General features: G+C 35.4%; 2 protein-coding genes across 3 annotated transcripts; both read left to right on the top strand.

The window, feature by feature from the left end:
* On the top strand, positions 1 to 2,272 carry LOC137027911 (CD48 antigen-like). The gene is made up of 5 exons (XM_067396531.1): positions 1 to 129; positions 437 to 754; positions 887 to 1,177; positions 1,486 to 1,782; positions 1,861 to 2,272. Exons 1-5 carry the CDS (start codon positions 60 to 62, stop codon positions 2,043 to 2,045), a joined length of 1,161 nt encoding a protein of 386 aa, XP_067252632.1. The 5' UTR covers positions 1 to 59; the 3' UTR covers positions 2,046 to 2,272.
* Positions 2,273 to 3,399: 1,127 nt separating this feature from the next.
* si:dkey-182g1.2 (muscle M-line assembly protein unc-89) lies at positions 3,400 to 16,816 on the top strand. 2 transcript variants are annotated; one of them, XM_067396536.1, is made up of 5 exons: positions 3,400 to 4,745; positions 12,389 to 12,718; positions 15,062 to 15,382; positions 15,486 to 15,608; positions 15,849 to 16,816. In XM_067396536.1, exons 1-5 carry the CDS (start codon positions 4,700 to 4,702, stop codon positions 15,896 to 15,898), a joined length of 870 nt encoding a protein of 289 aa, XP_067252637.1. In that variant the 5' UTR covers positions 3,400 to 4,699; the 3' UTR covers positions 15,899 to 16,816. The 2 variants fall into 2 exon arrangements, 1 of the variants encoding a protein (XP_067252637.1); XR_010896099.1 differs by having other exon boundaries at positions 3,401 to 4,745; positions 15,486 to 15,681; positions 15,849 to 16,815.
* Positions 16,817 to 17,148: the final 332 nt, after the last annotated feature.

Genomic DNA, 17,148 nt, shown 5'->3' with positions numbered 1-17,148 from the left:
GAGCCATCCTCAGCAAAGTTTTAGGAAATTCCTTTTTATTGCGGTATAATTTTTAAGAAATGACGTCTCAGTCAAAGAAATTGTTTTATAAAATTGTTTGGTTCTGTGTTTATTATGAACGGCTGCTTGGTAAGTAATTCGTGTTTTTATGGTATAAATTATTCGAATTAGAGAGTAATAAGATTTAAACTAGTGATAATTAAGCCATACAATCGGGGATCTAATAAATTTCCTGAAAAGGCTGGTAGAGGTAGCTGTTTTTGACCAGATCCAAATTGGTCATTAGCTAGTTGATAGCTACCATTAAAAAAAAAAAAAAAAAAAATTAAAGTGGTTTGTTGTTGTTCCAAGATGGTCTACCAGCCTGTACCAAGTAATGAGAAATTTGGACTAAATAATCTGCTATTGAGACAGTTCCTGTTCCATTGCTCTCCAGGTGTGTCTGGTGTTGAGACGGGTCACATAAAGGTGATGGAGGGAGATTCTGTTACTCTAAACATTGAGGAGCAGAAAGATAAAGAACTACTTTGGATGTTTGGACCTCAAGAGACTCTCATTGCACAAATCAATAAGAAGGAGGGAGTCTTCAACACATATGATGGTGCTGACGGGAGATTCAGAGGCAGACTGGAGCTGGAATATAATACTGGATCTCTGACCATCACAAACATCAAAACTGTACATGCTGGAGTTTATAAACTAGAGATCATCAGTGATAGAGTCTCATACGAGACATTCACAGTTTCTGTCTATGGTGAGTATAGAGAAATACAGTGTTATTTATTCTTCATGTTATGTTTCCATAATTCTGGGCACAATTCCTTTTAAAATGAATTTAATCGTGAATATTATAACACTATTATTTTATTCTAACTTAATTTTCCAGCTCGTCTGCCCATTCCTGTCATCACCAGAGACTCTTCACAGTGTTCATCATCATCATCATTAAACTGTTCATTGGTGTGTTCAGCTGTGAATGTGAGTCATGTGACTCTCTCCTGGTACAAAGGAAACAGTTTATTGTCCAGCATCAGTGTGTCTGATCTCAGCATCAGTCTCTCTCTACCTCTGGAGGTGGAATATCAGGATAAAAACACCTACAGCTGTGTGCTGAACAATACCCTCGGCAACCAGACTCAACATCTGGACAACAGTGGACTCTGTTGGCCATGTCCAGGTACAACAGTGGTGAAATAGCTCATATTTAGTATTCAACTCTATTTACAGTAATGCTACTAAATTAGTAAAATAAACTATATTTTTTCCCCTATATTTTGTCTAATTCTAATGCATAAGATTGTTTAAAAAGGTGTGATTCCAGTAGATGAATTAACCCTGCAAACTGCATGTTGTGCTGCACTACAATTTTAGACCACATGTAAAAAAGAAGAGTCTGTGGAACATCTAAATGTGTCATTTAACAAGACTACATGTGTTTTAAACTAAATTCTTTGTAAGATTTCTCTTCATTCGCTCGTTTTCCAGCGCCTCTGCCGATTCCTGTCATCAGCAGTAACTCTTCACAATGTTCTTCATCATCATCCTCATCAAATTGTTCATTGGTGTGTTCAGCTGTGAATGTGGGTCATGTGACTCTCTCCTGGTACAAAGGAAACAGTTTATTGTCCAGCATCAGTGTGTCTGATCTCAGCATCAGTCTCTCTCTACCTCTGGAGGTGGAATATCAGGATAAAAACACCTACAGCTGTGTGCTGAACAATCCCATCAGCAACCAGACTCAACATCTGGACAACATCAGTCAACTCTGTCACACATGTGCAGGTACATAACCTGTGATATTTGAACTGTATCAAGCCTGCTGATCTTGAACTTTTTTCAGTAGTTTTTGTCTTTCCTCAGGCCCTGCCCACTGTTGTGGTTTCACTGAAGCTGTGATTCGATTGGCTGTCTCTGCTCTGGTGGGCGTGGCTACTGTTGCTGTGCTGGTTTATGACATCAGATCCAGAAGAGCTTATCAGAAGAGGAGAGAGCAACCTGCGCCATCACATGAAGATGAATATGATGATGTTGTATTAGGACAATGATGTTGAGCTGTCCTTTATGTTCCTCAGGAATGTAAATAAGGAATATACCAGGCATCTCAAACTATTGACAGTTTGCATGATGTCAATCATACAGTGAATAATAAAATACACAAAATGAAAACATGAAAAACAATGCTATACAATGCTGACACTTTTTGAAGTGTATCATAATTGATCATATTGCTATTTGGTGGTTGTTTTTGTTGCTTATTATGTTGCTTTTACTGTTGCACTAATAATTTTCTTTTACTTTTAATGTAAACTTGTATATTTTTTATACCAAGATTTTTTTTTTTTTTTTTACTGGTTCATAAAGTTTTTGTATTTACATTTTAAGTTTTGCCAAGTGAAATTCTTGATGTATGAAAACAATGTCTTATTACCAATTGTTCATGTTTTTTCCCCTGTATTTTCAGTTTTACATATGAATTATTGTAACATCCAGAAAATTCATTAAAGCTAAAAATGTCTGGAGAATGTTTCATGAATATATTAACCTGTTATAAGGCTGTCTTGCTCAGTATATTGCATACTCATGTTGTTTAGTTAGTTTGGTATGCTTTTTCTTTCTTTTTTAGATATGGGTCAGCATTAATACAGTTCCTCTACTTGCACAGACCAAAAGCACTAAGAAAATTATTTTAATGATCCATTTACAATATTATTTTGTTAAAGTTCAGTTTCAGTCATGCAACCATTTCATTTGGATCATACATTTTTTATATGCACAGACAAATTCTTCTTTATGTAATCTATTACAACACATTAGAATACTATAGATTAACAGGACAAAGTGCAAGATTTATAGAAATGTATTTTATTTTCTGTTAACACCACAACAGAAAACACATACAACATATATGACAGACATCAAACTCAAAATTAAAATTTAGAGAGTTAATTTAGAGATGATAGGAGAACCAAAAGCTGTCTATACATGGCCATAGATAATATTAACACAGACAAAATATATAAATATTTGGTTTGAATTTACAAATGTTCTGAGATTCCTCACTAACATCCTTTATATTTGGACTTTAAACAAAAACAAGCATCTGTGTACAATCTCAGTTGACGCCAATGTAATTAAGGGACGAAAAAGAAATGAATTTATGAACACATGCATAGCACATCATTCTAAATTAGTGATTATCTTACATGTTCTATTTTTTTATTAAAGAATTACAAACAGATCTGCTGTAGTTTCATAGTGTTTGTCATAGATCAAGCTAACACATTCAGGTACACTAATAAATGTCGCTCTTTCTCATTTTCAGAGCTCATTTCCAGTCTCCACTGATCAGATGTCAGGTGCTGCTGGAACCCTGATGTTCATGGCTGCAGGAAAGAGAGAAAAAGTGGTCAGGATTTTCTTACATATAATACAATATTTAGAAATAAAAGGTTTTAAAATAGTATAAATGTAATTTGATAGCAATTGTAGATACGATTATGACTAGATATACTGACATGCTCATACTGACATGCAAATTTTAAAATGGGCTGCATTTTTATTAAGACTCTGGGACAACCAAACAATAGTGCATTGCAATAATCTATTTTTGAAGTTATGGATACATAAACTAACTTTTCTATTCATTATCAGAGAGAGAATCCATAGCATGGCAATATTTCTGATATGAAAGCCTTAATAGGGACATTAGGTCCAATCAGGCCCAACACTACTTAGTTAACACAATTTATTTGTATTGATCAGATGTAAATAAATCAATATCTAGTCTATAATGTGCTTACTGCAAAACAATAGCTTTAAAGGAGGATATATAACGCTGAATTTCATCTGTGTAATAGTATCCGAATGATATCAATTGAAGGGAACATGTAAATTGAGAATAACAAAGGACCCAAGACTGAGCCTTGAGGCACACTGCACTTTATCTGTGTTACACAGGACATCTTTTCATTTACAAAAATAACTTGGTAGTTGTCGGACAGATAAAATCTTAAGCAGGCTAGCACCTGTCCACAAATGTCAACATGATTCTTAATATTCTCAAAAGAAAGTCATGATATAGGGCCAAATACAGTGCTAAGCAGGCTAATGCTAAAAGATACTGTCCGAGTCAAGTGCTAAAATAAGTATTTTGTCAAGTATAGGCCCAACTGGAATAGTAGTATTTAATAGTACATTTTTTATTCTTAATGGTATTTTCATTTCTTATGGGATCTTACAATTAAAACTTCCTCACAGTATTTCTCACGAAACTGAGACTGATGTCCACTCATGTTGTCCAGACAGCGCAGGTGTACAAGGATGTTTTTGGGGGGGCGAGTTGGTTGAGTGTGTATGGTTTTTGTACGGTAGGTGGCGTTATGAGTCTGTGTCGTCCCCGCGTCACGTTACCTGCCAGACGGAAGATTCAGCCATTTCGAGCGAGTTGTGCGCTCTCTTGTATTTGTACCCTTTAGGGAACCTAACCCATTTTCCACATCGTACATATCTTAAGGAATATTAACTGTAACTCGCAGTCAACATAAAAGTGTCTCGGTCATTCTTTAGCCATTTTTTAGTAATTGTCGCAATCTGGCTGGGTGCGGTTGAGAAACTACAGCACGACGGATTTATATGGATATTTATAGCTACGATCTTCATCGTTTTTAAGCTCCAGAAATTACTGAATTCTTCAATCAAAATGGGAAACGCGTATTTAATGTTTATTGTCTTATTATCCGTGGAGGGTAAGTAGTAATTTTATTTATGTAGCTATAACACTTTCGTTTTTAATTAATAGAACCGGAAATAAATAATGCGTATTTGCTTTTATACCCGTGTTTTCTTATTCCTTGTGGATCGTAACGTGTTCATCGTGTTTGCGTTTATTAAGATGCAAGCCAGGGAGTAGGAAAATGGTGTATGTTTTTTATTTAGCTTTATTTGGCTTTATGAAGCGTCAGACACCACTGGGTTTCAAGTTCAGGCCTTGCGATAATTATTATCAGCCTTTTGGAGATTGACGTCCGAATCACGTCGGGTCTTTGGGAACTATATTTTATGCGGTTGTGCTATTCAGGTAAATTAAATTTATGTTTCTCGAGATCTATTCATGCTTTTTGTGTAATATTTTTATATAGGCCAAATCAGACTTCCGGAGATACCAATAGGCCTTAATTCCTGTGTATCTGATGCCGTTTGTATTGTAAATATTTGAATATTTAGGTTTAAGAATTGAAGATTTGGGGTTTTGTTCATACAATTTTTAGATGCTATTTTGGAGGATGCTGTTTTGGAAGACAAGGCTATGTCATTTTTTTCCCCTTTATGTCTGTTGTACTTCAGCCTATGTCCTTATTTTCTCAAATGTATCGTAATCATAATTTGTGAACAGCTTTTTAAACGCAGACAACATGATGGTGAAATGCGTCATTTATATTTCTTGTAGGCTATGTTACGCCAGTTCATGACGTGGGTGGTGGTTTTCGTTCATACTTAATAAGCTGCAGGTCCAGTTATTCATGTTTAGAAGTGTCGTGCAAATGTCAAGCCAGCTTCAAAGCTGAATCAGCCGTATGAAATTAATATAGGCCTATATATCTACAAGAAATAAGTTTTTGCGTTCATTCTAATTCTTGATAAGCAAATAGTGGAATTAGCCTATTAGTAATTAACTGTTACTATAATTATAGAGTAAAATGACAATAAACGTTAACTTAGTAAAAAAAAAATAATAATAATTTTGTGCATCTGTAATTTGGTTTAAAAATATCTATTGAAGGAACATTTATACGTTTTATAATTAGCATCTGTGTCATAATACACGTGTTTATATATAAAAAGCCATAAATCTCACCATGACATCTGGTGTGAAAGAATTTTCGCGAGGATAGTGTGCGCTCTTGCGTTGGCGTGACAGACTTCAGTACTCAAGGGGGCGATAGACATACATTTCTGACAACAACCCGGATGTTTTATTATTCAGGTGAGTTTCTATAAACATATCGACTTAATAAATAGAGTATAACTTGATTATAAATGCTATTTTCAAACTCATCGCTATGACATTAGTTCGCATCGATAAGTTTACCGAATTGCGCTATTAGTGTCTCTGGCAACGCAACGAGTTTTTGAGTTGGGTTGTGAATTTGCGAAGTGTTTCAGAATGCAATGGCGCGTGTTTAGCCCTGATGTGTCTTTTATGGTAGAGCTGGAAGTATAGCTTGCTGCAGGCATTGTTGCTAATGCAAACCAAATGACAAACCGGAGTGCATTTTGTTAGGTTGTTATAAACTAAAGAGTGGTGATTTTTGAAGTCTGGAATGTTTTGTTGTGGTTTCTCAGCACAGCAGTGGATATAGATATAGGATTGCAATGTTTTTTTTTAGCATGCAGTCCATTTCCTTTTTATTCATCTATGGGATGTAAACAAATGTGCTTCTAAAATCCACTGATGCACAGTTTATTAAAACTAGGCCAAGGTCATGGGATTTTATTCCCAGAGAACCCATGAGCTGATAAAGTCTATACTTTCAATGCATTGTCAGTTGATTTGGATGAACATATGCCAAGTTCATAAATATAATTTATGCATGGTTTATCAAATAATTGTCACATGATCATTTGAGCATTTCAACTGACCACTTTTTTTTTTGTAAGATCAACATATTTTTATGTATAAACACTACCATTAAAGGGTTAGTTCACCCAAAATTACATTTATTTCATTAAGTACTTACCCTTATGTCGTTCCAAACCCTAAGAACGAAGGTTCATCTTCGGAACACAAATTAAGATATTTTTGATGAAATCCGAGAGGTTTCTGAACCACACATACACTGAAAATAATGACTTTGTGGTATGGTAAAATCTATTACATTAATTCATGTAATTTATACATTGTAAAATCAAGATTAAGTTGGTACTATAATATCTTGAGTAAAATTTACACAATTTATTCATGTAATAACATAACTGAGAAGAAAAAGTAAATTGTATCTTATATTTACAAATACTATTTAACTATTTTATAGTCACAGCACATTCACCAAAAAAACTAAGTAAATTTTAATCTGAAAAAAGCAAAGTGTGTCGGTGCGCTTTTTTTTTTTTTTTTTTACAACAAGATCCGGCTTGCAGTGGCAGAGACGGTCCGTAGACATTGGTCTGCGAAGCATCAATGGAAACTTTACAAATCCTGACCGCTGTTGGAAGCTTCGCAACCGCGTGCATTAGATACAGGGCATCCGTACTGTCTCATCGCGCTGCACCGCATATTGTTTACCTTGCTTTTTGACCCATCGCGATGCTCGTCGCATTGCTTTAATCTTGTCTTTATTTATTTAATTGTTTGGAAAGTCGTGTTTTTTGTTTGGTTTTGCTACTGAAATGGAAGCACTCACTTAAAACGAGGATGTTCGCTGCTTTTTTTAATAGGCCTATATTTAAATGAACATTTACTTAATTTTATTGTGTATAATCTACTGGGGGATTTATAGTTCCCAGAATGCTTTGCATCGGATTTAATTTGAAGAGAAAATGTTTAATTTGTTTATCTTCATGTGTTTTAAGCAGGATAAATAAGTAAAAGACTTGTTATTATTGTTTAATGTTCTATTAAGGTGGGATTTAGAAAAGTTTTTGTCATGTTGGGAGTTTTGGGGGTTACCGTCGTGGTGACAAGTGGAGCCTGACGTTAGTTTGACGACAGGTTAGACCGGCATGTAAAACAATTACTGAATAAGTAATTGTAAGTAGTAATACTGTTAAAAGTTTTATTCTTACAACATTCTGCTTAGAATGTGTGAGTTTTGCTAAAGTTAGAGTAAAACCAAGGCAAGAATTATTGCAGTGTATATAATAATAGTGAGTAATATTAATTTATTAAACTAAGTAATTCAAAATGTGAAATGGATAGACATTATAAAATCTACTTAATTACTTCATAACAGTAAATGTTAAAGATTAATAAAATTTACTTGATATTTTCACATTTTAAATTTACTTAATTACTTTTAATAAATACAACATGCTAAGTTAAATATAATTAAGTAACATTTACTTAATGTCTTCACAAATGTTACATTTAGAGTTAAGTACATTTTACTTGATACTGGCAAGTAAATTGTACTTGATATCACAGCAGTAAAATTTACTTAGAAAAACTGAGTGCAAATTGTTACAATGATTTTATCAAGTAAATCCTACAAGTTGTTTTTATCAGTGTAGGCAGCATTGACATTAAACTTTTCAAGGCCCAGAAAGGGCGACAAGAATAATTTTGTGTGCAAAAACAAAAATAACAACTTTATTCTTCTCTCTCCTGTCACTTTCCTACGCAGTTGACAAAGTGAACGCAGTGCAGTGCTTCCAGGTTCTACGTCAGAATGCCGGCTCAGTATCGCCGACACTGTTTACATGAGCGGCACGACGCATGCGTGTGATGCTGACGCAGGAGTCGACGTTCTGACGTAGAACGTGGAAGCGCTGCACTGTCTACACAATGTAAACGGCATAGAAGTAAAAACTGTTGAATAAAATCATTATTTTTGTTTTATTTTGTTTTTGTACACAAAAAGTATTCTCGTCGCTTCATAATATTAAGGTTGAACCACTATAGTCACATGGACTATTTTAATGATGTCTTTGCTACCTTTATGAGCCTTGAAAGGTACAATGATGTTGCTGCTTATGTGTGGTTCAGAAGCCTCTCGGATTTCATCAAAAATATCTTGATTTGTGTTCCGAAGATAAACGAAAGTCTTACAGGTTTGGAAAGACATGAGGGTGAGTAATTAATGACAGAAATCTCATTTATGGGTGAACTATCCCTTTAAGTATGCTATTGCAATTTGCAATTGTTGTGTAGATTTTGTATGTTTTGGTTTTTAATGGTCAGGGAAATACAAAATGACCAACCATCTCAACTATCATGATACAATAATCACACAGATTATTTATACAACAAAATGGTAAAAGAATTTACTATTTACTTCAAATTTAATGGTTTTCTGTTTGATACTGTAGCTTATATTTCTGTTCGCTGGGAATCAAACCCATGACCTTGACATTATAGTGCAATGTGCTGCTATAGTTAGACTAAAGAAGGCATGTTTGTTTAAATATAACCTTCTCCCAGCTGCCATAACTGATCTGCTGGAGGCAAGTGTTACATTGACTTTAATGGAAGTGCCATTTAAAGCAGTGTTTGTAACAGTTAGACTACCATATGCTGCATCCAAATAAGCATGCAATTTAATGCCATAACCTTTTTTTATGGTCAGAAACAGGTTAATCCAGATAAATAAGTAAACTTTAACTTATTTGGAGTGTAATTATACTAAATATGGGTGAAAGACATTTTTCGGGTGATCTATCCCTTTAAGTGATAAGCTCGTATGGGGATAAAAAAGTCATACAGGTTTGGAACTACGTAAGGGTGAATAAATGAAAGATTCTTCATTTTTTGGTGAACTATCCCTTTAATAATGATTTAGCCAGGAAAATTACTTTAATTTCAAATATGAGGAGTTGAGACACATGGCATAATTTTACTGTATTAATAATTATTATTTACTGTATTCATGCCAAAGATGATAACTGTAATGATAAAGATACAGTTCTAGAGATTGTCTAAACATAAATAAATAGTAGAGACCAGTCCACGCCACAACTATAACAATAACGGCACAGAGAAATGATAGCGTTTGAATCACTGTCAGAACGTTTTTGTTTGTTTTTTTAGCCAAACAATAAAAATATTGACAGCCTTTCAGAATCCACCCTGCTTTAAAGTACTTGATCAGTTAATAAACAGAACAATATTGTTGATCATTTATTCAAAATGTGTTTTAAGTTAGTGTCAATTGTCTTTTTAATTGTGGTGTTTTTTTTAACAATGTCTGGTTATGAAGGAATGTAAAATTGTTTAATCCCAATTGGCCGATCTTTTGTAGATCTATAAAAAAAAGTTGTTCTCAACAGGAAGCTTGACATTTTGAGGCTCAGCAGTTATGAAAGAGTTTTCTCAAGAGCCCCTCCCCCAGTAAGAGCCTTCGACTTTGGCATAAAAAGTGGTAACAACATGGAGAAAAGAGGCCCTTCTGTTTTGAATGGAAGTAAGTGGAGGAGAGGCCTCAACATGCTGAACAACTGCTTTTGTATTGAAACAGCTTATCACTTAAAGGGATAGATCACCCGAAAAATGTCTTTCACCCATATTTAGTATAATTACACTCCAAATAAGTTAAAGTTTACTTATTTATCTGGATTAACCTGTTTCTGACCATAAAAAAATGTTATGGCATTAAATTGCATGCTTATTTGGATGCAGCATATGGTAGTCTAACTGTTACAAACACTGCTTTAAATGGCACTGTACCTTAAAATGCTCTGGTGGACAAGTAATTTAAACAGCATTTTTCAATTTGAATAATTACTCATAATTGTATGATTGTTGTACACGCAGTTCCATGGCTTCATATCAGACTCGTGAGGCTACATTAAATAATTGTACTATTTTAATTTCATATTTTTTGAATGTACCACAAGAATAAGAAAATAGATTTAGACTACAGCCTGTTTGTTACACAGCAGGACACTTGAAATTCTTCTCAATGACGGAAAAGCAAATGGAAAACGTGTGCAAGCTTGTACATGCTTAGAAATGATTAGCACAATTTACAATCGCCTTGAAATGTCCTGCCAGCATAGTTCATGAACCGTGTAAATCATTGTCTAGACCGGTCAGTCATAGCGTTGTCACGTGGTACCTGTTACTTTTGTAAGCGGTGATTACGATGAACTAATCACACCAATTTGTGATTAACATGATACGGGATTTTTTTAAATAATTGTATGGAAATAGCAGGGAGGGGGATTCTGTTTTATTTAGAAGTACCTATTCTGGTTACTAACATATTTAAATAATTATACTTTCCATTGTACAAATGCCTTTAATAAGCCCAAAACCCTCCAGAGGTTTGTATGCTACTCAGTGGAGAAGTCGTTTTTCTGAACCGTGAAGCGCCCTCTAGTGGAAGAGCCCGACGTGTGTGGGAACAACATTTACCGCCCAAAGGGCGTCAAGTCCACTCTGGGAGCAAGAATGTCAACGTAACGAGAAAAATAACGTCCCTGCCTGTAAAATTGTTTTACATATCAGTGTAAATTGTTGCTTTGGTCAAGTTAATCCGGCGTATGTCACTAATTCACCCGACAGTTGCTTATTTACCAAAACTTTATCATGAATTCATATCATCCACCATTTTTGTCCGATGACAGATCTCTGTCTAGACCTATGGCTTTATACAATGAATTTCCTCCGTGATGTGGAACACAAACACAAAACGGCTTTGGTGTATATAAAAATATTATTCTTACCCGTATTTTGGTGACTATCCGTCACAACGATGGTTCAATGTAAAGCATTATCCACAGCCTCGGTTCTCAATAGTTTCTAAACGCGTATAGGTTTCTATCAACGTTTATTTTTCAAAAATAAATAATTACAGCTGTGCTTAGCTTCTTAATGGGTAAACAAAAACAACAAATAACGTAAATCCCTTATTTAGCTGGATAAAAAATACCATAGTCTCTATATATTTTACAAAGCGCTACTGTATGATCCAGTTTCAATTTTAATATCGTAGCCACACAATCGCACACCAGTTTCCGCATTCTGCTCGTCCTCTATCTCGCGAGATTTCATTTAAAACTCAACTGCTTGTTTATGTCTAGTGTGAGTTTGTTTTATTCGCATCCAGACTTAAATATTTACTAAGATTTTCTCAAATGGTCTGTAGGTGCTCGTTTAAACAGTAGTCCGTCCATAGTTTGTTTTCCATATAAAATAATGAACATTATGATTTTCAGTGATATAGAATGTATATTTGTGCATATATGCAACATACGTAAATATTGGTTGCACTTTATTTTAAGGTGTCAGTATTACAGTGTAATTATACATTTAAGTACTTATTAATGACAATCATATGCACTTACTATAGGGTTAGAATGAGTGTTTGGTTTAGGGTTAATTGCACGTAATTATGCATAATTTCTAGCTATTACTACAGTAAATACATGTAACATATGTAAAAATGACACAGTAAAATAAAGTGTTACCTAAATATTGGAATTTACGAAATATCCATAGAGTTCAGATTGGTAGCCTACATGTAGTCTGCATTAAATGACAATGTTGTGTTTAACTATCATGTCGAATATAAGTTTGTCCATTTATATTTCACTTTAGAAAACCATTTAGTGATATATGCATGGCTTTAGACGAGTAAATGGTAGAAACATGTAGACTGATAGAAATGATAGAAACTTGATCTCCATTGAATCTGTTATATTGGAGTTTTATATGTTCCTGTTTGTTCTCCAGGTGTGTTTGGTGCTGAGCCAGATGCATTGAAGACAATAGAATCGGTGGAGGGAGATTCTGTCAAGCTAGAAACGTGTGTTACCAAAATACAGAAAGATGATGAGGTGGAGTGGAAGTTTGGACATCACGTCATAGCTACGATCAAGAGCAATAATGTCTTATTATATGACACTGATGATGCAAAATTCAAAGACAAACTACACCTAGATGGTCAAACTGGAGATCTAACCATCAGAAACACCAGAACCAAACACTCTGGGCTTTATGAAGTGAAGATCGTCAATATCACCAACCAAACAATACTCAAGAGATTCAGTGTTACTGTCCTTGGTAAGTAGTCGATGATATAGTCCTAATGGATTATTGTGATTAAAGGGTTCGTATTTCCCTGACCATTAAAACCCAAAACATAAAAATTCTACACAACAATTGCAAATTGCAATAGCATACTTAAAGGGATAGTTCACCCAAAAATGAAAATTCTGCCATCATTTACTTACTATCAAGTTGTTCCAAACCTGTATTAATTTCTTTCTTCTGCAGAACACAAAAGAGGATATTTTGAAGCATATGGGTAACCAAACAGTTGACTTCCATAGTATGGTAGAAAATACTGTGGAAGTCAATGGTTACCATCATTCTTCAAAATATCTTCTTTTGTGTTCAGCAGAAGAAAGAAATTCATACAGGTTTGGAACAACTTGAACTTGGGTAAATGATGACAGAATTTTCATGTTTGGGTGAATTATCCCTTTAAAGTATGCAAAAATATTTGTCAAGGAAATGTTAGTATTGTAAATGAATACTTAAATCCTGAGAAGAGCATCCATTAATGATAAAATGTACTCCACGTGCCGGAAGTTAATTGTTTTACTTTATACATTTTTAAATAAGGATATTTGTTTTATGCATCGATTCACATCAGAAGGCCTTTATTAACCCCCTGGAGCCATGTGGAGTACATTTTATCATCAATGGTTGCACTTTTTTGGGTTTCAAAATCTCATCCTCCAATCACTCCCATTATAAAGCTTAGTAGAGCCAGGATGGTTTAATATAACTCTGATTGTTTGGCTGAGAGAAGAAAGTCATATACAACTAGTATGGCTTGAGGGTGAGTAAATTATGGGGTCAATTTAATTTGTGGGTTAACTAATGCTTATATACATTAAAGATTTCTGAAAAATGTTCCCTCATATTGGGTAATACATAACACATGTAACGTATCAGATGAAAAATATGAACCGTTCAAATTTAAATATGGAAATCCGTGTTTTTATTTTTGTATATATTGAATGTATAGAGACCAAGTGTCAAACTGGAAATATTTATGTACAATTAACACCGATCAGGCATAACATTATGACCACCTTCCTAATATTGTGTTGGTCCCCCTTTTGCTGCCAAAACAGCCCTGATTGTCGAGGCATGGACTCCACTAGACCCCTGAAGGTGTGCTGTGATATCTGACACCAAGATGTTAGCAGCAGATCCTTTAAGTCCTGTAAGTTGCGAGGTGGAGCATCCATGGATCAGACTTGTTTTTTTAGCACATCCCACAGATGCTCGATTGGATTGAGATCTGGGGAATTTGCAGGCCAAGTCAACACCTTAAACTCTTTGTTGTGCTCCTCAAACCATTCCTGAACCATTTTTGCCTTGTGGCAGGAGCATTATCCTGCTGAAAGAGACCACAGCCACCAGGGAATACCGTTCCCATGAAAGGGTGTACATGGTATGCAACAGTGCTTAGGTAGGTGGTACGTGTCAAAGTAATATCCACGTGGATGGCAGGACCGAAGGTTTCCCAGCAGAACATTGCCCAAAGCATCACACTGCCTCCACTGACTTGCCTTCTTCCCATAGTGCATCCTGGTGCCATGTGTTCCCCAGGTAAGTGACGCACATGCACCCGGCCATCCATGTGATGTAAAAGAAACCATGATTCATCAGATCATCCTGAATCATCCTTCTTCCATTGGTCCGTGGTCCAGTTCTGATGCTCAGGTGTCCACTGTTGGTGCTTTCAGTGGTGGACAGGGGTCAGCATGGGCACCCTGACTGATCTGCAGCTATGCAGCTCCATACACAACAAACTGTGATGCACTGTGTATTCTGACACCTTTCTGTCATAACCAGCATTAACTTCTTGAGCAATTTGAGCTACAGTAGCTCATCAAACAGGCCAGCCTTCGCTCCCCACGTGCATCAATGAGCATCGGCCGTCCATGACCCTGTCGCCGGTTCACCACTGTTCCTTCCTTGGAGCACTTTTGGTAGATTCTGACCACTGCAGACCGGGAACACCCCACAAGAGCTGCAGTTTTGGAGATGCTCTGACCCAGTCGTCTAGCCATCACAATTTGGCTCTTGTCAAACTCACTCAAATCCTTACGCTTGCCCATTTTCCTGCTTCTAACATATCAACTTTGAGGACAAAATGTTCACTTGCTGCCTAATATATCCACCCACTAACAGGTGCCGTGATGAAGAGAGAATCAGCGTTATTCACTTCACCTGTCAGTGTCATAATGTTGTGCCTGATTGGTGTATATGAATAATTATAATAATATAATTATATTGAACTATTTTTTTTTAATAGTATAGGATTATTGTCTGAATGCAATCATTAACGTCTGTTATTTCTGTGCATTTTGTCGATACGTATTTCAGATGCAATCCCTAAGAAAGTGTCAGTAACGGAGGGAGATTCTGTCACTTTACAGCATGATATTGCTGATATAGAGATTTACGATATGATCAAGTGGAAGTTTGAAGATGAAGCGACTCCCATAGCTCAAATCAACAAACAGACCAGTAAAAGCCCCTCATACGATGAAGCTGATGAGAGATTCAAAGACAGACTGCAGCTGGATCAGACCGGATCTCTGACCATCACAAACACCAAAACCACAGACGCTGGACTCTATAAACTACAGGTGACGAGTCAAAACATAGCGACCAAATACAGGAGCTTCCGTGTTACTGTCAGTGGTGAGTAGATCAAGTTCCTCGGTGTAATAAGTGTTATTGTAGTCATGTTTATAACTGACTGAAGGTTATGCTTGAACTGACTGTCTCTCTTTGTCCATTACAGAATCAGGTCTGCCCACAGGTGTTATAGTGTTCATATGTGTCATATGTGTTATTGCGTTGATCATGTTGGTGGTTGGGATTTGGTATCGGAAACAGCGACGTGAAAGAAGTCAAACACCACAAGGTCAGCATGACCTATATTAACTTCATCTGTCCCTACAATGAGGAAAATCGAAGCGTTATTGTGCGAAAGCAGAGTAAGCATTCTGTACTGTATTATGTGTGTTTAATGTCTGTGATTGATCAAATTATATTTCCAGTATTTCACATTATTTCATAATGGGTTCATTGTGTACATTTTTTGTTCATCAAATGTTTCATTTGAATAGCTGCTGTAAGGTATTCATTCTGTGCCTTCTTTCAGATGAAGATAAAGGGAATGGGGTACAGGATCCATTGAAAGGACAGCAGTAGTTGAGAGCCTCTGTAACATGAACACGAGCTGTGAAATCGTGAACGACTTCTTTGGCATAATTGAGAACATATATGTTGTACATTTGCTGGAAAGGTTTGCACTACATGTTGATCAATGATCCTGTTATTTTATGGTACAATTCTTTGTTTTAAAAGCATTTAATTACCTGTTTTCAGTACATATATAATCATGTTGGCTGGTGGGACTGTTCACTGCAGCTTTTTTAGGTGGATGTTTTCAAGGTCAAATGACAACATCTTTAAAAAAAAATATTTTCCTTAGTGATTCAAATCATGCTTTAGAGGGCTAAAGAGGGAATTGTGTGATGGATGCTTTTTTCATGTGCAGGACGAGCCTGTTTTGGGGGTAATAATTTGCACATGCTTATTTTCTGAAGTCTTTTTTTTTTCATAGTGTTATGGAAACTGCCTCATTTTTGCTCTGTAAGTATATTTTAAGATATATTTTACTCACTTTGATACTCTGTTTACATTGGGATAGGTTATGATAAACTGCTGCTTACTTGCCTTTAGCGAATGCCGATATGGGTGGTGAATATTTCCAGTTATGAAGGCCTGCATTTTTTTTTTATGTGAAATTATAGAAATTATTAAGGATCAGCAATTAAAATGAATGTCAAAGTTATTGCACTTATTGTAAAGCCATTTAATGGCCTAATTGATTTGATGTGTAGCCAATTTTTTTTGTTATACGGCTGTAATTGAAAATTATGATGTCTTGGTGCCTTTTTGTTTGTATATTGGGAAATATTTGGAATAATAAAATATGTGCAGCAGCGCAACAACTATTTAATCTCAAAAAACATGACTTTTATCTCAAAGCTTAGTTTTTACAGCATCTATTTACATATGTGATAACCTACATATTAATATATGGTGCAGTTTGTGTTGTAATCTTGTGTTGGTTAATATGTTGATTAATACAATTGTTAGAAAAAGTTTGTGAACCCCTTGCAGAATCTGTGAAAATGTGAAAAATGTTAACAAAATAAGAGAGATCATACAAAATGCATGTTATTTTTTATTTAGTACTGTCCTGAGTAAGATATTTTACATAAAAGATGTTTGCATATAATCCGCAAGACAAAAAAATAGCTGAATTTATTAAAATCGCCCCATTTAAAAGTATGTGAACCATTGGTTCTCAATATGTGTGTGGTTACCTGGATGATCTATGACTGTTTGTTTGTTTTGTGATGGTTGTTCATGAGTCTCTTGTTTGTTCTGTG

The sequence above is a fragment of the Chanodichthys erythropterus genome, chromosome 10 (genome assembly GCF_024489055.1).
Source record: "Chanodichthys erythropterus isolate Z2021 chromosome 10, ASM2448905v1, whole genome shotgun sequence".
NCBI lineage: Eukaryota > Metazoa > Chordata > Actinopteri > Cypriniformes > Xenocyprididae > Chanodichthys > Chanodichthys erythropterus.
This window is presented reverse-complemented; position numbering and strand designations above follow the sequence as displayed.

Excerpts from the sequence above, each read along its gene's own strand:
- si:dkey-182g1.2 (XM_067396536.1), top strand. The coding sequence starts at position 4,700 with ATGGGAAACGCGTATTTAATGTTTATTGTCTTATTATCCGTGGAGG. Across the intron at positions 12,719-15,061 it reads ATTCAGTGTTACTGTCCTTG|ATGCAATCCCTAAGAAAGTG; the intron begins GTAAGTAGTCGA and ends TACGTATTTCAG. Across the intron at positions 15,383-15,485 it reads CTTCCGTGTTACTGTCAGTG|AATCAGGTCTGCCCACAGGT; the intron begins GTGAGTAGATCA and ends TGTCCATTACAG.
- LOC137027911 (XM_067396531.1), top strand. The coding sequence starts at position 60 with ATGACGTCTCAGTCAAAGAAATTGTTTTATAAAATTGTTTGGTTCTGT. Across the intron at positions 1,178-1,485 it reads ACTCTGTTGGCCATGTCCAG|CGCCTCTGCCGATTCCTGTC; the intron begins GTACAACAGTGG and ends CTCGTTTTCCAG. Across the intron at positions 1,783-1,860 it reads ACTCTGTCACACATGTGCAG|GCCCTGCCCACTGTTGTGGT; the intron begins GTACATAACCTG and ends GTCTTTCCTCAG.